This window comes from Trichosurus vulpecula, chromosome 9 (genome assembly GCF_011100635.1).
Source record: "Trichosurus vulpecula isolate mTriVul1 chromosome 9, mTriVul1.pri, whole genome shotgun sequence".
NCBI lineage: Eukaryota > Metazoa > Chordata > Mammalia > Diprotodontia > Phalangeridae > Trichosurus > Trichosurus vulpecula.
In genome coordinates, this window is record NC_050581.1 from 69644828 (window position 1) to 69671803 (window position 26976).

A 26976-nucleotide genomic window follows, 5' to 3' on the forward strand; every position below is an offset into this window, starting at 1 on the left:
TCTATTAATACCAATATCGAAATAAATTTACATAGACAGAAAATAAAGCCTGATCTGCCTTTGATTTTTGCCTTTGATGGTTAGCCCTGGAAACTGACAACTATCTTTAAAAATAGTATTTGAACAAATTTTTCTTATCAAATTTTCCAAATCCACTGGAAGTAATTTAATGTGGCTATGAAAGGCAAAAATCAATAGTCGTACCTTTTTGCTTTATTCCTCTTTTCTCTTGTGATTTTTCTTTGTTGAGAGGCTCTAGAATCTTCTGCCTAATTGGTATAACCCTGAACACATCCCCGTTGGGCAAACAGCCCAGTTTCCCCACATCTATGGCTCCTGAAAGGGCATTTAATTTCATTATGCAAAGAAAACCACCTTAGATTCTAGTCATTTGATATTTCCTCCTTAGAACCTAGAATTCTGGTAACAAGACCAAAAATACTATTTCCTTCCTTAAGTACCACCACCTGACAAAGTCCATGGTTTCCTTTAAAACAGAATAAGACTCTAGAACTAAGAATATTTAAAAGTTAAAACTAGTACTTTTTAAAGTGCATTTTTGGGGGTAGAAAGGATAAGGGGGGCTCAGTTAGGAAGGAAAAATCTGTCTTTTTCTCTCTTTTAAAAAAACTTTTCTTCTCAAAATGGGCCAAAGGGAGCATTGCCCAGATTCACCTTGAGACTGAGAAGAAGCACAGGAAATTGTTTTCAGGCAGCCACTTGAAAACAGAAACTTATAATGGAAAAAAAGCCTTTTCTGCCACAACTATAGTGTTGCTGCTAAAATGCTGTAATAAATGATAAGAGGCTTTCTAATGTGCTCAGGATTGCCAAAATAAGCTATTGTGTCATTGTTAGTTCTCTATGGAAGCTTGAACAGACTGAGGAATAAGCATAGGACACAGAACACAGGAGCAGTAACTGTTTAAAGAAATCAGCAGGGAAGCAGCAGCTTCAGTCGCTGATGTCATAACTGGAAGCATAAGGGGGAAGCAGAAGACAAAGCTCATTGTTGACAAGGTGCCACTGTGCACAAATGTCAAGAGCCAGGGAGCTGAAGAAATATGTGTGCATCCAAGAATACAGGGCAAGTAATTAACTGGTTTAGGGTACAGACTTCTTTATCAGTGTTTGCTTTAGCACTGGGCAGGGAATCTCAGAATAAGTTGATGAGCAGTTACAATAACAATTTTTTTAAATAAAATCCATTTAGTTACCATAATTAGGATAATTTTATCCCATTGTAACTTTCCATACATCTATGACACAATTAAGAGAAGAAAAATGCAGGCATGATAGATAAAATAGTCCTTTGGAGATGATATTCATCACAGCTATGAAGTTTATGTGCACCACAGTGGCTTTGAAAGACTGATGGGTGGTCAGTGCCCTTTGTGTAAGAATGTTCTTTGGCAGGAGAAAGAAGGTAATTCCTATTTGTCAAACCACAAGTTTTGTTTATCTTTTGTAGGTGCCCTTCTACCTCTTCACCCTTTATCCTGTACAACACCTTTGCTCAGGGTCATTGGAGCTTTAGCAGATGCACACACCAACTTGGTTAGCCAACCATTGTATTTCTCATAACTTGACGGCTACTCAAAATTTCTTTTTCTATTATGTCCTATTTTGTCTTTTTTAGCTTCTTAATTGTCTTTACAGCTGACGTATAGCTTGCCTTTCAGTTCACTGTGAATAACATCATTATTTCAGAGCTGAGTTAGGGGTCTTGTAAATCATCAGGGGTGATTCTATCTTGTCAGTGCATGCCAAGAACTCAAGCAAACAAAAACCTTTGATGACCCCGTTCCAGATGCCATATATGGGATCCTCCTATGAAAGGAAAGTATCACAAGGTAGTGGATATTCTTTTCATTTTTCACTTACCTTGATCTGGAATTTGATGCTATATATTTACTTGGTCTGCTAAGTTTCCTAAAAGTCCTAACTCACTTGTTTGATGTCTTTTTACCCCTCTCATTTTCTACCTATGCATTATTCTAGAATGTGCTACAAATATAGCACCAACCTGTTACAGCTTTCAGCTCAGTATGGCATTGATACCATCTTTGATTAAATAAAGGTGTGTCTTCTAGTATTCAGGCTGACACAAGACCTTCAGGCTTACCAGTTGGTCCAGTGCTGTGCTAACTACAATACCATAATTTGAAGCATGAAATAAAGTACAGAAATATATTTTGTTACTGAAAATTATTAAAATCTTTGAGAAAAGGATACTTCCAGGTCACATGAACAAGATGGCACTAGGTACTTTCTCCTATTCCCATGACTTCTTAAACCTCTCCAAAACAGAAATTATACATTACAGATAAAGCCAACTCCAGCTGCTTCCATAATCTAGAACACCCCAAATCCAAAAGGTTAAAAAAACCCTTTCAAAACCCAGGAACTGATGCTTATTAATTGTGAGCACACTCAGCACTCATCCCCACCTCCCATGCTACCTGCAACAAGGCCATACAGGAATATACAAGGATATGACATTCATCAAAACCCACCCTTTTACCTCATTCCCTTCTCCCTCTTTCCAATGCTATGTAGATCCCAGCTCCAGGCTGTGGAAATTTGCTTGGGCTTCTGACAGCCAGCTTGGTCACAGCCCTTGAGGAGCAAAAGCCTGCTGCTAACCACAACCCAGAAGCTCCAGCACTGCAAAGTACTGGACTGCCCAGTGATGGTGCCATCAGATTTAGAACTGCTGGTGTTAGGCCAGAGAACTAAGGAACAGACGGAGTGGGACAGGTCATGAGGACAGAATACTGGGCAGTGCTCAAGCTTGAGGAAAAGGGCACAGCACTCTGATGAGGCCAATTCTGACTACCCAAAACTCAGTTGGGGCACAGATTTAGGCTGGTGAATTATGAGTTTCCTAGTGTAAAAGGAGACTGAAATGCTTTGAGATCCAACCCCCAAGAAAACCACAATCAGAAGGGAGGGAGTTAAAAAGTGAATGATAAGAACAATAGGTGTTTGGAGGCAGTGATAGGTGATAAGAAAAATAAGGGGGTGGGGAAGTGTAAAGGACTGGAAGTACCAAAGATTTCAGGAATAAGTTGCAAAGATCTTGAACATAAAGAGATAAGTCAACAGGAAAAACAATAACAAAGAAAAATGACCTCTGGATCTGGTAAACAGGTTCAGGTATCTATGAATACCGCAAAATGACAAAAATATGATCCAACACTTGATAACATAGAAGACCCTGTGGAATTTGAAGAGAACATAGAGCCACAGCATGCTATTATTGATTGGCTTAAAAGAGAAATGAGAATTACGAAAGCAGAATTTATGGCCTGCACAGCAAAAATAATGAGCAAAATAGGAAAACTTGAATTTGCATTGGCAAGCCTCACCAAAGAAACAAAAGAAAAAACAATAGATTGGGGAATGCAAATACATAGAAGTAAAGGACAACCTAGAAGAAGAGAAGAAAAAACAAGAACTTTTTAAAAAAATCTATTCACTATACAAACAAAATCTATGGATCTCGAAGATGGGATGCATAGGCAATCTAAGCATCATAGGTCTCCCAAAAGAATATGACAGGACAAAAAACCTTAAGTGAAGGAAATAATAGAACTCCCCAGAATTTCTGAACATAGAAAATTAAATCTCAATTGAGAGAATCCACAGATCACCTCCAGAAAAAACCCCAAGACTACAAACTCTGAGACACACATTTAATAATTCAGTTAAAAAGCAACAAGTTCTTGCAAGTCACCAAGAGGGAAAAAAAAAAAACCATCAAACGCCATGGAAAGGACATTAGAATACCGCAAAACTATTCTGCACCCACCATAAAAAGGAGGGGGGAATGGAAAAATGTATTCTGAAGAGCACTGGAGCTCAGAATGCAGTTCAGGAAGACATCATGCAAATCTGATGGACATCAATAATATAGAAGAGTCTGAAAGATTTTTAGAAAGACAACTAGAACTGAGGAGATTATTTGCTTCTAAAATACCCCCAGAACAACAGAATTGCAGGAGGAGTCAATAAATACAGCAGGAAACAATAGCAACAGCAACAGGTCGACAACAGGAAGGCAAGTAAGAGATGTCTTGCAGAAATCTGGTAATTGTGAAGAGGAAAACCAAGGCATTATGGAGACACCCTGCCTATAGGTGCATGCTTCTTTTGTGGGACTACATTACAACACGGAAGGGTAAATGAAAGGGGAAGAGGAGAACAGAAAGAGAGGAGTGAGTGATCCACCAGGGTCAAAGCAAGGGCTAGCAATGAGGACAAGATAACCTCTGTGGTTTCAGAAAAAGAAGAGTCAGGCAGCTGGGTGGCACAGTGAGTAGAGCACTGGCCCTGGAGTCAGGAGGACCTGAGTTCAAATATGACCTCAGATATTTGACATACTAGCTACGTGACCTTGGGCAAGTCACTTATTCCCAATTGCTTTGTCTTCCCCCCTCCAAAAAAAAGAAGGAAGGAAGGAAGACAGAGAAAGAGAGAGAGAGAGAGAGAGAGAGAGAGAGCACCTACAGAGGAGTAGGTGAGAAACAGGGAAAGATTCTAGATTTAGAATATCCAAGGAAATGATGAAAAGAAGTAAGGACAAAGGAGGAATAGTACTTTTAGACTTCAAATTATAGAATAAAGCAGCATTCGTTGAAACCATCTAATATTGGTCAAAGAATAGAGAGAGAGACCAATAGGACAAACTAAACAAGAGAGGTTTAGAAACAATAGAACTCAATAACCCAGCATCCAATAAAGTGAAAAGCTTAAGTTACATAGGGGGAAAACTCCCTATTAGATTAAAAACTGCTGGGAAAAGTGGAAAACAGTATGTCAGAAATTAGGCTTAGACCAACACCTCACACCATAATACATTCTAAATAGATACATGGCCTTAATATTAAAGATCATACTGTAAACAATTGGAAGAAAAATAGATCATTTATCTTACACAACTATGGGTAAGAAATATGTCCTTAACCAACTAAGAGACAGAGGCAATTACAAAAGATAAAATAGGTAACTTACTTGAAAATAAAAAAAAGTTTCTTCACAGACAACATTAATTAATATCATAAGAAGGGAAGCAGTCAAATGGGGGAAAAAATCTTTGTATCAAATTTCTCTGATAAGGGTTTAGTATCCAAGATAAACAATTAGTAAATACATCTAAGACTAATAGCCATTCCCCAATAGACAAATGGTCAAAGGATGTGAATAAACAATTCTCAAAAGAAATACAAATTATTCATAATCACATGAAAAAAATGCTCCACTCACTAATAACAGAAATGCAAATCAAAATAACCCCAAGATTGCACCTCACACCCAGAAAACTGTAAAAAATGACAAAAAGTGGCAACATTCAATGTTGAAGGGGTTGTGAGCAGACAGATACACTAATACATTGTTGGTGGAGCTGTGAGATGGTACAACCATTTTGGAATTATGCAAATAAAGGGACTAAAATATCCATTCCCTTTGAACCAGAGACTCCATTACTAGTCTTTCTATCCCAAGAAGCCACTGACAAGAAAAGAGTTTCTATATACTCCAAAATATTTATAGCAGTATTTTTTTGTGATACTTGAGAATAGGAAACAAAGTAGGTACCCATTGATTGGGGAATCGCTAAACAAATTATGGTACAAATTATGGTACATCAATGCAATGGAATACTACTGCACTGTAAGAAATAATACATGTGATGAATAGAGAGAAGCACAGAAAGATTTATATGAAACAATGCAGAGTGAAGTAAGCAGAGTCAATGAAACTGAAAATGGAAAAAATATCAAAAAGTCAAAAGTAAATGTGACAAAATTATAAAGATTGAGTGGGACTTGAATGAGAATATGAGAAGACACCCCAACCAACACTTCATGGAAATGGGAAGTCCGTGGGGGTCACACATTGCACAAGTGTTTGGATTTTTTCAATGTATCAATCATTTGTCTTGGGTTTTTTTCCTCTCTAAAGAAATACTGTTTGTCATATGGGATGGCTCTCAGGAAGGAGGAGAGGGAAGGATATAAGGCACACTATCATGATGCAAGAAACAGAAAATATCCATTGAAATTTATTACTAAAAATTTTGGAAAAGGAATTGTTGGGAGATGCAATCTTCTCTAATCTGATGAGAGAAAGAGAGACACACACACACACACACACACACACACAGAGAGAGAGAGAGAGAGAGAGAGAGAGAGAGAGAGAGAGAAACTTAAGTTTATGTATTTAAAAAAATATCCTTGGAAACCCAAACTTAGGAATTTTTGTCATGGTAAAAGCCGTAACTCATCATTTATTTAAACAGACCCATCTGCAAATGTATCACTCACAAAAAGGGTCTTTATGAGATTTTCATCTTTGAATTTTATAGCTGAAGTAGAAAGCAAACTAGACTAAGCTCAACTCCATGAGATCTGACATAGCAATCCGTGGGTACCTCCTGCTTTTAGAACAGTATGATATGGTGTGTGTACCTTAAGCTTTACAGCAAGAGACTTTCTTTTCCATTCTAATCTTTGCTGATTGCTGTTTTGTCTCTAATAAGATTTATTAAAAAGGACAATTTCACTCCAGCATTTTTGTAAAATTTCAGCTGGACCAAGTTACAGTGACATTTAAATATTTTTCCACTACAAAACAGCAAACTTTTTGTCTCCAAAACCCTGTCCCCTTTACTATGGATTTAGCTATGTCAGACTTTCCCCTAGCCTCTGCCACTATGTAAAACCATGAAATATGAGTCTTAGGAATGTGTATCAACTTGGGCTTCTCAACCCCACCCCCAAGCAACCTCTCTTTCTCTCTCATCTTTCCATATGTAGTAGCTCCTTCCCACCTTCACGTTTCTCTCCCTTTCAAAGCTAAAAATAGCTGTCAACACTCATTGCTTCAACTTCTTTTCTCTTCTCCCTCACTTCTCAGCCCCTTGCAATATGGCTTCCAACCTTGATAAAATGGAACTGCTCTATTCAAAGTCACCAAAGCAAATGGACCTCATCCTTCTTTACCACTGCATCTACACTGCTGATCAATCTCTTCTTCAGGATACGCCTGAGTTTTCATATTACTATCTCCGTTATTCTACCTCTGTGGCTGCTTCTCAGTCTCCTTTGCTGGATCGCAATTATACCCCACCCCCAACAGTGGGTGCTACTCAAGGGCCTCTCTCCTCAGTCCTCTTTTCTATTGTTCACTCCCTCTTGGAGTGATCTAATAAACTCCCATGGCTTCAATTATCACTCCTATGCAGTAGAGTCTTAGGTCTCAGTCTCCTTTGCTTGATCCTCATCCAGATTGCACCCTAGGTGTTTCTAGAGTTCTGTCCTCTGCCCTCTTCTCTTTTCCCTCTATACTACTTCACTTAATTACCATATCTATGCTAACAATCCTTAAATCTACTTATCCTGCCCCAATCTCTCTGCTGATGTCCAATCTCACATCTGGAACTGCTTTTCAGACTCAAAGTGGGCATCTTAAGCTAAACATGTCCAAAACAGAACTCATTATCTTTCCCCCTAAACCTTCTTACTTCCAACTTTTCCTGTTCTATTACCATCCTCCCAGTCCTTCATGCTCACCTCCTAGGAGTCATCCTTAATTCATCATTTCTCATCCCTGAACCCCTACATCCAATCTGTTACCAAAGCCTGCTGATTTCACCTTTGTATCATCCCTCAACTGTTCCCCCTTCTGTCCTCTGACACTGCCACCACTCTAGTGCAGGCCCTTATCACCTCATGGTTGGACTTCTGCAATAACTTGATGGTGGGTCTATTTGCCACAAGTCTCTCCCAGTCCATCCTCCATTCAGCCAGTAAAATCATTTTCCTAAACCACAGGTCTGAACACACCACTTCTTACTCAAAAAATTCCAGTGGAACCCCTATACCTCCAGGATCAAATACAAAATGTTCTTTAGTATTCAAGGCCCTTCATAACTTAGCCTCTCCTACATTTTGTCTTTTTACACCTTATTCCCTGATACATACTCTTTGTCCCAATGACACTGGCTTCCTGGCTGTTCCATGAGCAAGACATTTGAGGCACTCTCTCTGTCCTCTGTGTCTGGAATGCTCACCTTTCTCACCTCTACTTTCTGACTTCCCTGGCTTCCTTTGAGTCCCAATTAAAATCCCATCCTTTGTAAGAAAGCTTTTCCACCCCACCCCACCCCAACCCCACTTTAGTGCTTTTTGTTATTTCCTATGTATCTTGTATGCAAGCTGCTTTGTATGTATGTTTACATCGTCTCTCCCATTAGATAGTAAGCTCCTTGAGAGCAGGGACTGTCTTTTTGTATCCCCAGTATTCAGCACAGTGCTTGGCACATCATAGGTACTTAATGATTGATTGGTTAGAGATACACGTGCATGTTTGTACATGTGTGTGGACCCAGGCTGTCTTTGCGCAAGTATCATATCTACACCACCTACTGCCTATTTGACATTTCGAACAAACTAGATGTCCCAAAGTTATCTCAAACTCAATTTTCATAACAAAATTCATTATTTTCACCAAGATAAAGTCAAAATGGGTACATGATTTACACATAAAGGCTGACACTATAAGCAAACTAGGGGAGCAAGGAATAGTTTACCGGTCAGATCTATGGAGAAGGGAAGAATTTATGACCAAACAATATAGAGAATATTATGAGGTGCAAAATGGATGATTTTGATTATCTTAAATTGAAAAGTTTTTGCACAAAGCCAATGCAACGAAGATTACAAGGGAAGCAGAAAGCTGGGAAACAATTTTTGCAGCCAATGTCTCTGATAAAGGTTTCATTTCTAAAATTATATAGAGAACTGAGTCAAATTTATAAAAATGCAAGTCATTCCCCAATTGATAAATGGTCAGATATGAAGAGGAAGTTTTCAGAGGAAGAAACTAAAGCTAGTCATGTGAAAAAATGCTCTAAATCACTATTGATTAGAGAAACACAAATCAAAACAGCTCTGAGGTACCACATCACACCTATCAGATTGGCTAACATGACAAAACAGGGAAATGATAAATGTTGGAAAAGATGTGGGAAAATTGGAACACTAATTCCTTATTGGTGGAGCTGTGAACTGATCCAACTATTCTGAAGAGCAATTTGGAACTATGCCCAAAGGGCTACAAAATTGTGCATACCCTTTGACGCAGCAATACCACTTCTAGGGCTGTATCCCAAAGAGATCATACAAGTGGAAAAAGGACCCATAAGGACAAAAATATTTATAGCATTCTTTTTGTGGTGTTCAAGAATTGGAAATTGAGGGAATGCCCATCAATTGCAGAATGGTTAAACCAATTGTGGTATATGAATGTAATGGAATACTATTGTGCTATCAGAGATGATGAGCATACTGGCTTCAGAAAAACCTGGAAAGACTCATATTAACTGATGCTGAGTGAAAAGAGCAGAACCAGGAGAACATTGTATACAGTAACAGCCACATTGTGCAATGACTGACTTTGATATGCTTAGCTTTTCTCAGCAATGCAAGAATCTAAGACAACTCCAAAAGACTCATGATGGAAATGCTATCCACATCCAGAGAAAGAACTCTGGAGTTTGAATGTAGATGGAAGCGTACTATTTGCTCTCCTTTTCTTTAGTTGCTCTGTTTCTTCTTCCTTGTGGTTCCGCCTGTTAGTTCTAATTTGCATCATGACTAATGCGAACATTAAAAAAAATTAAAAAAATAAAAGCCTCACTATTTTCCCACCAAATCCCACTTCTTCTAAACTTCCCTCTTTCTAAAGGGACCACCATCCTTGCAATCATCCCGGTTCACAACCTGAATCTGTGACCCCTCACTCTCCATTATTTCCCAAATCCAGTTGGTTGCTGTCTTGTTGATTCTAATTCCCCTTATCTCCAATCTATATAACCTTCTCTTCATTAACAAACATGATTTTAGTTCAAACCCATCACCACCTCTCAAGTGGACTATTACAAACAGCCTCCCAAATGGTCTCCCTGCTCCGTTTCTCACATCTCCAGAGACATTCCTAAAGCAGAAGTCTGACCATGTCATCACCTCCAGCGGCTCCTGATTGACTCCAGGATCAAATACAAACTCTTTTGATTGGCATATGGAGCCTCTTCATAATTGCATCCAGCCTACTTTCAAGACTCATTGCAAACACCTCCCCTTCATGAACTCTACGGCCCAAAGTGGCATGTCTACAGTTCCTCATACACAACTTCCCATTCAACTCTGTCAGTGTCCAACCTGTTCCCCAAACCAGGAACGAGCTTCATCTCTTGCCCTTTTAGAATCCCTAGCTCCCTTTGAAATTCAGCTTAAACTCTACCTCCTACGTGGAAGTCATTTCTAATTTCCCCTCACACCCCGTTGCTGCTTTTTTCACTCTCCAACTCTTCCTTCTGCAAATTCGTCTCACACTTTCTTTGTGTGCAGAGTATCCCAAAAGTCTTGCCACTAAGACTTTTGGCACACCCCCCAAAAAATTAAGCTTAGGGACAATGAAGGTTCTGTTTTCATCCATGTTTACATAGCACCTAGGTCCATACCCAGCACAGAGTAAGCACTTAACCCGTGTTTGCTGACTGACATTCCCTATGGTGAAGCTTGATGCTGAGTGAGCAAGCCTTGGTGTTTCCAAAGAAGACAGCCTTACGATCATGGCATTTTTTCTCAAAAGATTACTAACCTGTTGACGGGAAAATGCATCACATCACTATGTTTCTGAGAGCGATGATTAGGATGTTAATTTTTAAAATGGACATTTACTTACACGGCATTTAACATTTTCAAAGTGTTTTACACATATCCTCACAACAACCCGGTAAAGCAGGTAATTGGAGCTTTGCTTTTGTTTTTTTTAATGAGATCTGTGATTTCACAGGTATAGGGAACTCCTAATGAGGAAAAACCTTCTAATGCAGATCAGTACCTTCTCTGCACTTAGGGATCTGAGAGCTTGAGGGATATGCCTAGGATCTGAAAGCAGGTCCTCCCAACTAGGAGGCTGGCTCTCTATCCCTGAGTTATCTCTTTTCAGAGGTGCCGTTCTTCTTGTTTTCCGGATGAAGAAATGGTGACTCAGCTATTTCATGACTTGCCTGGGGTTGTACAGCTAAAACACCATTAGGTATTTTGGTAGTGAAGCTTTTAATATAAATCTACAGACACTCGATAAATGTTTATTGGTAAGGCTGGTTGAAAACAGTTCTTGCACTCACTAATGATAGTGAAGAAATAAAAAATTTGTACTTTTGCTCGATGGTAGCCAATGATCTAATACCCAACAGAAGCCTTGACTTTAAATTCCAGCTGTGCAACTTCCAAAAGGAAAAATGTTAAAACAAGCACCTTCCCTCACCCACCGCCCCAATAAAGGAATTTAGAAAAATAAGCATCCTAGAAGTTATTTATGTTTAATGCTTAAAAGTCTGAATGCACAAACAATATTCTACCATTATAGAAGTACTGGTGGTCAATACAATGCATTAGAACTATGTACAATGCACAGTTTAGTATCAAAATCTTTCTACACTGTAGAGTATTACGAAACTGTCAATGACATCAAACACAATGCACTTAAGACACCATTTTTTTTTCTGCTACCACATTTGGAACTTCAATGAATAGTCCATTTCAATTTGCAGCATCAACCCATTTCTAGTATGAAATTAAGTAATTTTCTACCTATACGATAAAGTTTATCTACACGGTTCTTTTGATTTTGATCCATAGCAGCAAAGGCACTGTACATCAGCAGATCCACAGACTTAAAAGATTTATAAAGCATTCGAACAAATAATAATAATAATTAATAATAATAAAAAAGGAGTCACAGATCATGGTTTAACAGCAACAGCAACAACAACATAAAAAGATAACACAATGTCTCCGGGATGATGGCACAAAACAGCCTTGTGTCTATTCCAGGGACATCCAACTAAGACATGGAAAGAACCGATGGCCAATAGAGCAAGTCCTCATCTCGAGCGAGAGCCCATTCTTCCTGTTCTTCGGGAGGAGGGCTTCTTGCAAATCCTCCCTCCTCTGTTGTCCTCTCTTTGTTCAAAGGCTTGGCTTACACAGTGGTAGGAATTCCTTTCCTACAGCTGTGCACCCGTGCAGTTCCCAAAAAACATGTGAAATGTTTTCCATAATCTCTTGTAACCACAAAATTGCCCAAAGATGCCCATCTCCCCTTTTCAAAGAAATGTGGCAAAAATATCCAGGAGGGATTAAGTTGTCTCTTTGAGGCCAATTTACTGTTCATCTTTCTATAATACAAAAAAAAAATTAAAAAAAAAGTTATATAGTGACCATTGCCTGGTCCATAAAACTAATAAAAAGGAAAGTTCTAAAAATAGCAACCAGTTCTGAAGCGGTTCCTAAACCTTCGGGTGTCTAAACGGGTAGCATTCTTCGAGTATATTTAACTGAGACAGCTAGAAGCTAAACTTTTCAAATTAACCAAAATGCATATGGCATTAGTTAGAAATTTCTCTTTATTTAGTCAGATTTCCAAAATTTGTTAAAAAAAAAAAAAAGAAGCAGCATATTGCTTCCTGTTGATGTTAAACATTCAATGTCTTTGTATAGCTACCAGTCTATGCTTACAACAATTTCTAGCTGGTCACTTTAAATGTTCCTTCGCCCTCCCCCGCCAAACCAAAAAGGGGCCATCAAAGAACAACGCACCTTTATTACCAAGGCGGGAGCGGACAGCTTTATGAACTCAGTTCATTGTTAGAAAGCCTTCTTTAAACAAAATAAATATATTACAGATATAATACATAACGAAAGATTCAGTTCACTGTTAAGTATGCTTGTTCCGAGTTCTTCCAAGTAGATATTTCAAGATTTGGTATCACAGGTTCTTAATGAGCATTCACAATTCAACAGCAAGGAGGAGCGGGGCGTGGGGAGGGGAGGGGAGGGAATCAACTCCACAACTGTGAGGAACGTTTTAAATCCTTGGCTTGGGAAGAAAAAAAAAAGGATTATACAGCAAAGTGCTACAAGGAGGAGTCCGGTTTGCATTAGGATTTGTCCTCAATAAATAACTTCATAGACTGTTGCCTTCTTGTCCCCAGAGCCAGTGACAATATACTTATCATCCACAGAGATGTCACAACTAAGCACCGATGAGGATTCTTTGGACTAGAAAAGAAACACACAAAAAGAAACATAAAAACTCAAGACACAGTAAAGGTATAAGCTTTAAAATAAGGGAAAGTAAAGATGTTATCACCTCCCATTTTAAAGGATAACCAAAAAATCATAATGAGGAAATGTAATGTTTCTCTCTCTCTCTCTCTCTCACACACACACACACACACACACACACCCCTGATGCTTACATCTTGTGCCTTCCATATATCACCCTAAGTTTTGCACAGTGGATAAAGAGCCAGAAGAATGATGCAGGTATCAGTCTTGCCTCCAACTCACACCTGGCTGTGTGACCCTGGGGAAGTTTCTTAGGCTTGCTCAATACTCCAGGCAATGGTCTAAGATCATAAACTGCGGATAAGGTGGTGCCCCCTACTGGTGGCGGTAGCTTCCCCATGGGTGAGTTCTCTACATTAGGGACTCACAGTCTCAGTTCCTATCTCTGGATTAATAATAATGATGATGATGATAATTTCTCAACACAAAGATACAATAAATATTATTATCCCCATTTTAGAGATAAGGAAACAGGCTCAGAGGGGCTAAATTACTTGTCTGTGACTATATATCTGTATCTATCTCAAAATGTGTGTGTATATATACGTGTGTGTATTTGTGTATGTATGTATATGTGTGCGTGTTCTAGCAGGCTCATATGTAACTCTGTCAAGTCTAGCTCTATTTTCACTATGCCGCCAAACTGACTCCATGACAGGTGATTCCCAAGAAACAGAGAATTTCTGACTGCAGTCAAGAGGACTGGGATAGGAATTGGACTGGAGATTTCATAAATATCGGTGACTCCTCAGTGAAGAAACTCCCTGTATTACTGAAGGTTGGTCCTTTCTCTGCAATTCATAATTTTAGACGGTTGGCTAGAGGTTAAATGACTTGCCCAGGGTCAAAGTCAAAGAGGATATAGACACAGCAATTAAACAGTAAATATTTATCAAGGACCTACTATAATATGCACAGCATGAGAGAGATAAAATTGTACTGCTACAACTGCACCGATTACTAGTGTTTTAAGTGGAACAATATCATTCCAACTTCCCGCGGTAGTCGGACTAGATGACTTTTAAAGACAACCTTAAAAGTTAATGAACTCAGTGATTAATAAAAAGCAAATCAGATATCTTCATACAATTCCATCCCTAATGTGTTTAAAAAAAAAAAAAAAAGTAGGAGTGAAGAACCATGAAATACCTGGAATATACTGGCCCCATAAGGGGTTCTCCATGCATTGAGTAGATTATCCTTTCCAGTGCTTACGAACCATTTTCCTACAATCAGATCATTTAAAACATCAGAGTTAATGCCTCAGAATCAGAATTCAAGTTCACCAAAAAGGAACAGAAAAATTCACTCGGAGCAATAAGAATTATTCAAATAAAAGTTGTCTAATTTACAACAAATGGAATAAAAATTCTGTCCACCTCAAACGGAGAAAACTCATAAAGTTAAAGCCAGAGAGAGGTGAATATAGTCACATTCAAATTCAAACAAGAGAATCCATTTCACACATCCAAAGGTTAAGCTTAAAAGAAGTAAACAAAGAAATATGCTGCCCCCACCTCCCCACATGGCCAGAAAAGTAATGACGAAGCATGGAAGTCCGCTTACCACAGTGAGCAAACTTGAGGGACAACACGCAGCTCTCATGTAGATGTAGCTGGTATTTGTCTGGTTTGGTAACGTGTAGCACCTCTACGTTACTGTTCTCCATCCCAACTGCAAGCCACTCTCCAGTGGGACAATATCCCAGAGAGAAGATCTAATATTAAAACAGTATAAAGAATCTTGTAAAAATACCACATGACTTGACTCTGGCTACTTTAACCTAAAAAGATAACCCAATCTCTTCCAGGAATACCACTCCAATTATGAGAAAAATCAAGACTAATTAAATAAGAGAGAAAAATAAATCCCCAAACGAATGTGTATTTAGAACATAGTCTTTACAATGTATTCTATTAGTCTAGTCTATAGCTTTAAATGATAGAAAAAATTATCCAGTAATGAATGCTCTTCAGAACCAACAACTAACCAAAACTGCCTAACACTAAACAACCTTTAATAAAACTTGAACGAGTAAACTTAGTTTCAAAAAAATGTGAACCCCTATTATTAACTAGTTAATTCAAAATTCCCAATTAACAAACTGTGCACAGTGAATGATAAACTCTGGAACTTGCCTTAATTTCTGCCTTTTAAAAATTTCACACATTTTATAGAAAAATTACAATTTCTAAAATATCAATGCTTTGAGACAGCTACCTGAGACGTGAAGTCATGTTGCTGTAACTGCCGTCCTTCTCGCAGGTCCCAGGACCTGACCGTATTGTCCAAACCTCCCGTCCAGAGCTTGGTGCCATCATTCGAAATGTCAATACAGCTGGCTCCGTCTGTGTGGCCTTGGAATTGCCTGAAAATGTCAAAAAGTGGGGGGAGGGGAGAGGAGGAAAGAGACTGACAATGAGGTAGTTTTAAGAGGAATTCAATGGAGTGTTTTATGTCAAAAACCAGCTCTGCTTCTTTAGCCAGTTAAGTGTTATTACTTAATAATAATTACATATTTTAAAAACATGATGAGTTCGCTCCAAACTTCAATAAATGGCAAAGAATAGGTGTAGAATTTCCTATTTCACTTGGTTATTTTCCAAGACCTAGGTGGCTTTTGAAATCAACTAACAAAGAGAAAATTATCTTTAAATGGAACAAAAAACAAAAGAAAACTCACATCTACATTCAGATGGTCTGTACAAATATTACAACACAATAAACTCTATTTTCTCCCCATAACTTGGCACAAGTGGGTGTGTGAGGGGATGCAAGGCTAATTTTCCCCTCCAGAAATGGATACTCTGCCAAGAAGAGATACTGAGCTCTCTGTTGTCTAACTGTGTAACCCCAAAAGGCTACAAAAGTTAGTGGTGTAAGTGTTAGGCAGAGAAATTCGGATCTGATCGACCCAGAAAGGCCACACTCATCTAAAGGGAGTGCAGGATCATCCCTCGACAGCCAGCATTACCACGCCAGGGCCCCCTCCCATTATTCTCTTTCGCCTTCCTTCCAACAGGCGAAGGCCACAGTAGAGAATACCAGTCATTATCGTGCACTTGTAGTTATTTATCTACAATTAATAACGTTACATCTAAACTGGTTCCAAATAAGTTCCTCAAGGCCACCTCCAAGCTTCTACTCAGACTGCCTTTTATCTGAGTCTGGCAGTAATTATTCCCCTCGTCACCATCCCTCATACACTTTACTCTCCACTTAGCTGCTGGACCGATGCATGAACCTCTTCATAGCACAGTACCATGGAAAAAACATTGTATTTGAAATTAGGAGATGTGAAGGATGTGGGTTCAGATCTTGCTTCTATTACAGTGCAACCTTGGTCATGTCACTCAACATATCTGGGCCCCAGCTTCCTCATGTAGAAAAATTGGGAGGCTAGATTAACGGTCTCCAAGATCTCTTCCACCTCTAAATTTATGAACTTATTTTCATTTATTTTAAAATTATAATTACAGATGATGTTCCTTCCCCCTCCACTGCTGGCTCTATTAGATTACAAGCTATTTCAGGATAGGATCAAAACCAAACAAAACGATTGAAACACCACGGCACCCAGCATAGCGCCATACATCCTGTGGATTCTCACTAAATATATCGCGATGGTGGTCATGGTGGCATTGGTTCCCATCGTTTGACACAGGATCATGCCCCAGAAAGTATCTGAGGCACGGCCTGAACCCAGTTATTTCTGAGCCTAAGTCCAGTGCACTAACCACTATGCTATGCTTAAAGGATATCCAGAGAAACCACAAGTTATAGGAGACTTATCAAAGTATTGGCATCAACGTGACTTTATTTTTCATCCTATATTCTGTATGAATGACATGGAGAATGAAAATGTCTGGTTTGATAAGAGCTGATGGAATTAGGTGCTTCTTTTCTTCTGGCCTGCTAGCGGTGACACTCCAGACCACTTCTAGTCACTGGATAGAGAGGAGAAGCACACTTGATTTGGAGATCTGGGATCAAGTCCCTGCCTTGCATTTCCTAGCCAAGTGACCCTAGGCAAGTCATGGTTTCGGCATCTGTAAAATGTGGATAACAATGTTTACTACTCCTCACTCTCACAGGGTCACTATGAGGAAAGGGTTTTATAAACTAAAGCACCACGTAAACAGGGCGTTGGTATTACAGTGACTTATTATATCCATTATTCGTCCATTTGTACATACAAAGCATTAAGAAAGAACTGTGGCCCACAGCGGCTAAATGAGCTCTTCTCTTGCTGGTAATCGGATCCTGCTGACCTACCTGACCAACGTCTGATTGTGCAGATCCCACACCGCGATGTTCCCGTCGCTGCAGCAGGAGAAGCAGACCTTGGAATCGGGGCTGATTGCCAGGGCGTAGCAGGCGGGAGCTGAGGATGTCAGCTCAGCTTTGATGCGTGGGGTCGGAGCTGCCAGGTCCCAAATGGATAATGTACTAGCTTCCCCTCCAACAATCAGGGTGCGGCCGTCAGGGAGCAATCTGCAGGAACGGATGTAGTTATCTCTGTTCTGTGGAGACAGAAACCATCAAGAGATTACTCATGAGGAAAGGAAAACAGCATTAACATGAGAGCAGAGATCCATAAAAGTATTGTATTCCCTCCTGGTTTTAATGAGCCATTTATACTTATGACAATGATAAAGTGGATTAATGCCAGAAAATTACATGACATTAGGGAAGTACTTAAACTTGATCTACAGAATTTAGTACTGAGAGATATTTAATCTTAATTAGCATCAAAAAGCCAAGATCTAGACTAAACTGTGAACAGTTAAAAGCTTTACATATTCAACAACTCAACAAACTCACATAAGTTATTCATACACACCCACGTGTACATGTGCACACATACATATAATCTGTAAAAACCCAAAACAGTAAAAACAGAAAATCATGTTCTATCATGCCTGTGTCTAGAAAAGACCTGCTTATTTCTTTCAGCCACAAAGATATCAAGGGTTACAGACATTTGGAAATGTTCATTTCCATAGAAATATTACCTGCCTAAATATGCTATTTTGGTTTTGATTAAGCAGTACTTAACATCAACAGGAGGTAAGAACTTATCAAGGACTGCTAAGACAGGGGGGAAAAAGTTTTGCCCAGCAGGATTTATGCTTGTTGAAAGAGGAAAAATGTCTGTTCCCAAAATAACTTTAGGGCAAGTTTCAACCAAATGTCAATGAGAGAAAAACTAATGGGGTTTCAATCATGAGTTAAAAGTTACTGTCAAATGGCAAACCGAGAATGCAGCGCTGCGGTTTTCTATTTGGCTACTGCATGCAGGTGGCAATGGGCTTGGTGTTTCAAAGCACCTCCACTGGTCCTATTATCTGAAGAATGACTTCGGCTTGCTTAACCCTCCTCTATCTAACCTAGTCTAAGAAGGAAAGGATGTCGGGGTTCAGATTTCTGAGTATATTTATGGGTGCCTACAGTTGTGGGTACACACGGAGACATACACACACATAGCTGGTGCAACCATGCAACTGCACCAACCATAAAGTAAAGAGGATTTGCTAAATAAGGTACAAACAAAGTCGATGTTCAGTTTTTCCAGTTCTAGGAAAGTAAAAATTAAGGAACAGTAATAAATGATCCCAAACTCACTGTACTACCCTTCGATGACTATCATGTTGCTTCACTCATACATACAATTTACTCAAATCATTTCTTTAAACTAAATTTAAAAAAAATTGTTTTCTCCCAATTGCATGGAAAGGCAATTTTTAATATTCATTTAAAAAAAAACTTTGTAAACACTTATTTTCAAAGGCATTAGAGCTTTACTCATCACTTAATCACTTACCAGGCAGTCCAGCTGAGAGACTGGACTCTTGTTTCCTGGGTGGCTGATGTCCCAGACTTTGACACATCCCTTCCCGCCAGTGTACACATGTCTCGTGGGGTTGCTGATAGTAACTGCACACACTACTTCTCCATGATTAAGGGTGTTGATCTGACGAGCATGTCGAGGGATTCCGGGTCCAATGAGGGCATCGGGGGGAAAAGGTACGGGCTGCATCTGACCATCTGCACTAACGTGAAAGGAGTACGCTCTAAAGAAGAGAATGGAAATGAGGAAAAAAAAAAACTGCTGAACTGTTTGTTCCCTGTGCTGAACTAAGATGAGAAACGAGAGATGAAACGTTCAGCATCATCTACAAACCAGAGGGCCACGGGTGATTCAGAGCCCAAATGCTTGGATTTTCTGTTAATATCTCATCATATCAATCATATATATTTCCAAGTAACTGGCTAATAAAGAGTACTAGGCACAAAATGACCAGGAACTAAGGAGTTAAGATTCTCCAGAGCCCCCTGACAAAATGGCAGTAAAAAATGGAACTTTCCCCCCCTTGACCTGACATGACAATCACAAATCCCAGTTACACCAAATAGAATCTGAGCTCTCAGAGAAAATGCACCGTGTGACCGCCAGGAAGGCCCACCTGTGAATAACCTATCAACAGCTTCATCTCAAATTCATTTCCAGGGAAAACCCTCAGGTTGGGAAAGCGTTTGGCTCTAATATGTGACTTAACATTGGGCATCTCCTGCAACAGAATCTGTCTCTATTTTTGGGATGCTGAAGGAAGAGACGAGCATCAGAAGAGCACAGGTAAGTGAGGCAAGTGGCTGTGACTGATTTCACATTCCTGGAGGGCAGAAGGAAAACTCAAAGGGCAAATAAGCAGGAGGGTGACCAGGGGGAGCCAGGATGGGTGTAAAGAGTGTGGGAGGGAAGCCACACTGGCTGGGTCAGTCAGCAGAGTGTTAAACCCTTGCTGGATGAAAGGCTCAGTGACAGGGAATATCAGAGCATAATATCATCAACCAGCCAATGAGGCTCATGCCCACTGGTGACATCATGTTCTAATATTCAGCCCCTACCATACTTAACACCCTCATTTACTTTGTCACACACAAAAGATATGATCACCAACTCATCATATGGTTGTTTTCTAGTATTTTAGGTCATATAAGATATCAGTCCTATTTGTTAAGGTTAAGAATTAGACCGTTCTTTAACATTAATTGTAATTTTCTCCATTCACAGGTGCCTAAGGAGGCAGCTTGTGATTGTTCCAGGACTCCACTCGGCATACTGTCAGGATGGATCTTTTACTTCTCTTTTCTGAGTTGTATCTCATCTTGCAGGCACATTTCCCTGTTCTTATTAGAGTGAAGACTTGAGGCAAGAAGTAGTCTCTGGACTACTTCTGTGCCAGAGTTAGTGGGAGAGAAGAAATTTTCTCTACTTTCTCCATTAGTCAAAGCATCTAACAACATGCCCAGAAGGAGACAGTATATCCAGCAACCAGCAAGAAGCATTTCAGAGAGTCAAGGAAGGAAACAAAAATAAACAACCCCCAGATGGACACAGACACAGAAAGGCAGCTAAGATTCAAGGTGGGAAGAAGCTTCAGGGAACAAAAACTCTGGCAGCAGAGAAGAGAGCCGATTACGAAATCAAGAGCAAACTAGCCCTGATAGTTGAGACTCAATCTTTGAAAAGCAACAGACCCAGGAAGGCCTGCTGAATGACCCTCCCTGGGTAAGGCACAGTGGGGGAATTGACCTCACCTCACAATTTACTAAGAAAATAGATTATGTATGTGAGTTCTCCCTTCTCCCCTTTTCAATATCTCAAAACCCCTAGATATCTCATCCCTCATTCCCTCCCCCATTACTCCAGCCACTGAGAAAGAAATGACTCTTTTCTGAACAAGGACTATGCCCTTCTACATGTAATCCTTTATTCCCTCCCTTTCTTTTTTTCCTAGTAGACTGGCTCAAGTTATTCCTTTTCCCTTTAGTCTTCAATCTATTGTTTTTCCTCTGAGGGCTACAAAAATGCCCAAATTTTCCCAAACCTGGAAAAAAAAAGCTCAAAAGGCCTACCACCTCCTAAAGCTAATATTCAATATCTCTTCCTTTTCATAGGAAAATTTATTTAAAAATAAAAAGCTGTCTACAATTCATTTCCTTTCATTTACTTCTCAAACCTCTACAGTCTGGCTTCATTCAACTGAAACTTCTTTCTTCAACGCTCCCAATGGTCTCTTAACTGCTAAATCTATTGGACTTTCCTCAGTGCTCATTCTTCTTGGCCTCTTTGCATCACTTGACAAAGTTGAACAGTGTCCAGAGCATATTGCTGGATACTCTCATTCTCTCTTTCTCTGGGTTTGTGTGTCACTCTTTTCTCTTGGTTGTCCTCTTACTTGTATGACCTTTGCTCACTCTCCTTTTATTGGATAATCATCAACATTCAAACATTTGCCAGATCTTGTAATTTCTACATCTCTAACAAGGGTCCTTAACCCAAGGTCTGTAAATTGTTAAAATACATATATTAATAACTACTTCAAGGTAATTAGCTTATTTAAAAGCCTACGTATTTTATTTTATGCATTTAAAACCTCCTACGAAAGGGTCTCTCAGCTTCACCAGACCGCTGAAGGGTACAACGTCTCTCACAGCCAACCACCTTCTCTCTGTACTCACAGGGATATCACCTGGATCAGGCCCTCATCACCTTTCCCCTACATTGCTGTAGTAGCCTCTTACTGGCATGCATTGTCTCTCCTCTCCAAACCACAGTCCAAAGAGCTACCAAAGTGATTTTCGTATTGTGCATGTCTGACCATGTTACTCTCCTACTCACATTTCAATAGTTACCAATTGTCCCCAGAATCAAATAGAAACCTGCTGGTTTGGCCTTTAAAGCCTTTTATCACTTGGCCCCAATTTACCTTTCCAACCTTATTATACATCACCCCCTTCCCACACTCTGTGGTCTAGCCAAACCTGCCTTTTTGACATTACTCACATACTCTGATCTCTGGTCTTTTCACTAGCTGTCACCTATGCAGGGAAGGCACCTGCTCTTCCCCTCGGCCTCCAAGAATCCTTTGTTTCCTTCAACAAAAGTACACTATACCCCTCCCCCCGCAAGGGGACACGAAACATTTCCTGACCACCCCTGCTCCTCCAGCAGCTAGTGTCCCTTCATAACTTTACCTTGGATACATTTCATTTACATATATGTTCTATCTTTCAATAGAATGTATGCTCCTTGAGGGTAAGTACTCTCATTTGTATAGCAGACACTTAATAAATGCCTTTTGATTGATGTATTCCTATTTAAATTTCATACTATTTGAGTTAGATCATCTAATCCAATCGCATCATATTACAGAGAGGAAAACTGAGGTCCATGAGGGTTAAGTGAATTAGCCAAGAGCATAAAGCTAAGCAAAGGAAGAATTAAAATCCAGGTCTCTAGATTCTGAAATCCCACCCCCACCCCCAAAATATAAAAAAATAATTAATTCGCTTCATTATTATCTGTTGTGTAGTGGTTACATCTTACTGGAAAGTCTTTCTTAAAAAAAGTTTTTAGACTAAGTTTTAAAAAATAGCAGAGGAAATTTTTCCCTCCAAGTTTAGGATGTGTTTACTTAATTTTACAATTTATCTGAACAGATTTATAGACGTCTCACCCACTAAAACATCACCTTGAAATCTGAGTAGTTAAGTAATTGTGAACAAAATATCTGTTAAATATAGTACGTGTGTGATCTGGCAAATCCGCCACTACATTTCAGGGTTCATCTCATAACCAGTCATAACCATTTCTACTTTCCAGGCTTAAAAACACAAAATCACTTGCTGATAGCTTCAAGTATACTTAAGGAATACTCAAGACAGTTTATATTTTAAAAAATAATAAAATGAATTTTTCAGATTGCAATGAACTCTATGTAGTATATAGTAACAGTGATGGGAATAGCTAACATTAATGAGGCACACTAAGGTATACAGAATGTTTTACGCAATAACTTCATTTGACACTCACAACAATGCATGAGTTAGGTGCTATTCTTATCCACACTTGACATATAGAGAAACAGTGTCTGAGGTGGGATTTGAACACAGGTCTTCCTGATTCCCAGACCACTCGCATTCTCTAAAGCCTTCTGATGAAAGTCAACCTTTCTGGAAAATCCTAGAAACCTGCTCCATGTGAGAAACAATAGCCAGTGAATGGCATGCATGCTGCTTGCCCACATATCTCCCAAATAGATCCTTTTTAAACCAGGACTATATAGGGTGGCCTGTGTGGAAGATCTGAAGAAAGGGATGAACGAGAATTGTACAGGATAAGAAGCTGCAAATATGAGCTGTGGTCTGCATGGGCAGAGAGTAGAGGATTCATTCACGGATCCATCATAGTATCAAAACATAAGGAAACCCGGGAACCTTAAAAGTCACCTAGTCTATCCACCTGACTTCATACAAAAGACCATCTGGGCTAAATACAATGACCAGTGTAGGTTTCTGATGAAGGTTAACACACACTTTTCCCCCTTCTGTTAACAGTAAATTACATGAGCAGAAAGTCATACTTGTTTCAAGTGTCACTGTGTTAGATGGTTTTGCTTAACTTTTTTAAATGGTGATAAAGATTTTATCTGGGAGTGAGGGATGTGCCAAAACAAAATGTTATTAATTTTAATAAAATAATAGCACCTTAGCCACTATCACTCTATTTTGTTTTTAAGGACTTCCAAAAAAGGAGATTCTACAACCTCTCAAAACAGCTCCTCCAATGTGTGTAACAACCACACTGAAAACTTAAAGATCTCTAATGTCATCTTTGAGGCTCTTCCCTCTATTGACTAAGGGAAAACGTTTAATGTCTTTAAACGGCATCTTCAGGAGCTTCTTAGGCCATAATAACACACTACCCTAGAGGTGATGGCAATGAGTATTTCTGAATGCTGGCTCAATCTCAAGCAACAGACATACAGAGGTCATTGCCAGGATTGTATTCAAAGACAGCCAGGACAAAAAAAAAAAAAAAAAAAAACAAAGCAAAGCAAACCAAACCAAAAAAACAAACCAAACTATAATTGTTAAGAAATGTGTTTGAGAAGGTTATCGACCCTTAATTATTTTTTTTCTCTATCTTAAGTCTATTTTCTGGGTTTTTTTTGCCCTCAGCAGAGATGGTTAGGAAACAGTGAGGATAGTACAGTGGAAAACACCAGCCCAGAGACAGGAGACATAGCTATACTGACGGAGATTTGTCAACTGTTATACACGTTGCTGCGGTAAAGGCATTTAATTTCTCTGTGTCTCAATCTTCTTTTGTCTACAAAACGGATCTAATTTACTTTACAGGTTTAACATAAGGATAGAAAGAAATACATATGTGACAAAATGGCTAATGTACTATGATAATGTTATTTTAATATTTTCACCACCTTTGGTATTCTGACCCTGTACATACTTAAAGGTCATTATTAAAAATATCCTTTCTTTTCTCCATTTCTTTGAAACTTTTCTAACTATTCCAACGAATCACCTTATCAATCTTTTTTTCTTCCTTTAGCTCTCTGTGCCCCAATTTAAATATGATATTCTCCATAAAAGTCTAGAGTAATTTTAAGTGTAATGGGAGGATTATCTCATATGTACCTATCTGTCCTAGAATCTTGTTTTGGAAAAGAAAAATCAAAGTTTACTAATTAATGTATTGTGATTAACTCTCTACTATGAGTCCAAGATCTTTATTATGTCTTCATTCCTCTTTAGTCACTTTCTATATTGAAACAGTAGCTTTATTCTGTATTTTTTCTCCCTTGGATCAGAATTCTGTCATATCTTAGTCTTTTGTAGTATGTTAAATCAAATATGGTAATGCTACTCAGAAGTCCCATCAGTAAAATAGAGGGAAAGTTCATTTTTCCTCATGTAGAAATTAAACTATATTGTCATTCCAATTATAAAGTGAGTAGGACTTTGCTAACTGTACCAAATAGACAAGCAGCCCCAATGTGGATTATCAAATAAATGCTACTTTGTTCATTAGTTTGGTACATGTATTTAATTATAATTCCAGATAATATCTGGCAGTTCATTTTGTAAAAGTAATTAGGTCAGAGATGCACAACAATTATACAACTTTATTGAGAAAGACAGTACTTGGCAGGTGGAGGGGCTTTGGGGTAAGAAATGTAAGGTTTATGACTTAGTGAGTTTTATATCCTAATATATTTAATGTACTTCAGGTCATGAAATAACTGTGAGGAACAAAGATTTTAGGATTTTACACTATTATCTTATAATCTAGGAGGAAAAACGTGTACTCTTAAAAAGTCCAGTATAGTTAAGATAAATATGTACTCGATAGGGTGAAGCAATTATATGAAAACGTTCAGTTCAATAAACATTTATCAAGTATTTACTGTATGCAGAGTATGATGAGTAGGTCATAGAGAAAAGAAAGTTCAGTTAGGAAACAGGCCCTGTCCTCATAGAGCTCGGAATTTAATCAAGAGGCACAAACACGCCCCTATGATAAAATAATCTATGATGAATAATTTAGAATGGTTTAAAAAAAAGGGTCTGAAGGGAAAGGTCATTATTAACAAGGGCAACTGAGGAAGGCTCCATAAAGGAAATGGTATTTGAGCTAGCTTTTAAAGAATGGGTGGGATATTGAAGAGGTAATGATGGGAGAAAACACAGGGCATGAACAACAGTGTGACCAAAGCATGGAAGAGGGAATGCCCACCATGTTTGTCTCCTTTCCTTTCACTGGGGCAGAAAGGTTAAGAAGAAAGGATGTAAAGAAAAGATAAATCTGGTTTGTCTAAAGCGGAGAGCACATGAAGAAGAGGAACATGAGAAGAGGTTGGAAATGGAGGGTGGGGGTCACTGAGAGTCATTCAAAGGAATCTGACAAGTTACTTGGCAGGCAAAAGAAAGCCACTCTGGGTCTCCAGAGCATAGGCATCACGTGACCAAATAACATAACCATGTACAGTGATGCCAGCAGGAAAAGGAGGTACCAGATGGGAAAAGATTTTTAAAAGGCATATTCTACAGGATACAGTATGTGACAAGAGACGAGAGGATATGAAAGGATACCAAGGTTTTGAATTCGGAAGTCTGGGTTAATGCTACCCGTGACAGAAACAGCAAAGTCAGAAGGAAGCATATGTTTGGGGTGGGGGTGGGTGGAAGGTGGGATGGTCAGAGACAGTAAGCTTGGCTTTGGATGAACAGAGCTTGAAATGCTAATGGGAAAGACAGAGGTGTCCTATAAACACTGACAGGTCCAGACTTCAGAAAATGGCTGGAGACATACATTTAGGTGTCAACTAAGTGGAGATGATGGCTATGAAGTCATGGAGAGTGTAAGGGATTAAAAAAAAGGAGCACCAAGAACAGAATGTTTAGGCCCAAAACGTGATAGCCAGCAAATAAGATGGATGCACCAAAATGCCTGGAACCAAAATCACCCAACTCCGTCCAAGTGGAGAATACAAAGAAGGTGAATAGGGAGGATGTTGGGATCACATCTTTATTTAAAGAAGGGCCGTGATGTGTAGGGAGTAGATTACTAGAAAGAAGCATTCGTGTTTTCTACTCAAACTCTGAGGCCTTAGACAGGTCTCATGTTTACCTTCGCATTTCCCTTAGTGTTAAGTACAGTGCTTGGCACACAATAAGCAAATAAAAAATGTGATAAATGACTGAATGAAAGTTATCAAGACTTGAGATAAGCAGGCCAGGCTCTAAACAAGACCGCACCATCAGCTTCAGAAGGGAGGGACAGAGACATGTCAGTTCCTCAGGAGTTACTGAATACTGCTGTCAATAACCCAATAATAAACAAATAATACAATTAAATAATAACCCAAATTAACCGTAACTAAGATAATTGAATAATAAATAA

The 26976-nt window shown here is 39.0% G+C and overlaps 1 protein-coding gene across 4 annotated transcripts in view; it reads right to left on the reverse strand.

The window, feature by feature from the left end:
• Positions 1-11376: 11376 nt before the first annotated feature.
• Positions 11377-26976, reverse strand: part of LOC118831324 (transducin-like enhancer protein 4) — a 154563-nt gene continuing 138963 nt past the window's right edge. For 2 of the 4 annotated variants that reach the window (XM_036738617.1, XM_036738615.1), the window contains 6 exons: positions 19030-19279; positions 17481-17728; positions 15426-15573; positions 14772-14922; positions 14355-14431; positions 12552-13136 (listed from right to left, as the gene is read on the reverse strand). In XM_036738617.1, the coding sequence (XP_036594512.1) occupies positions 13029-13136; positions 14355-14431; positions 14772-14922; positions 15426-15573; positions 17481-17728; positions 19030-19279 (982 nt within the window). In that variant the 3' untranslated portion in view covers positions 12552-13028. Of the gene's footprint in view, positions 12254-12369; positions 13137-14354; positions 14432-14771; positions 14923-15425; positions 15574-17480; positions 17729-19029; positions 19280-26976 lie in introns of those variants that run through there. The other 2 variants (XR_005009135.1, XM_036738616.1) reach the window with 2 other exon arrangements.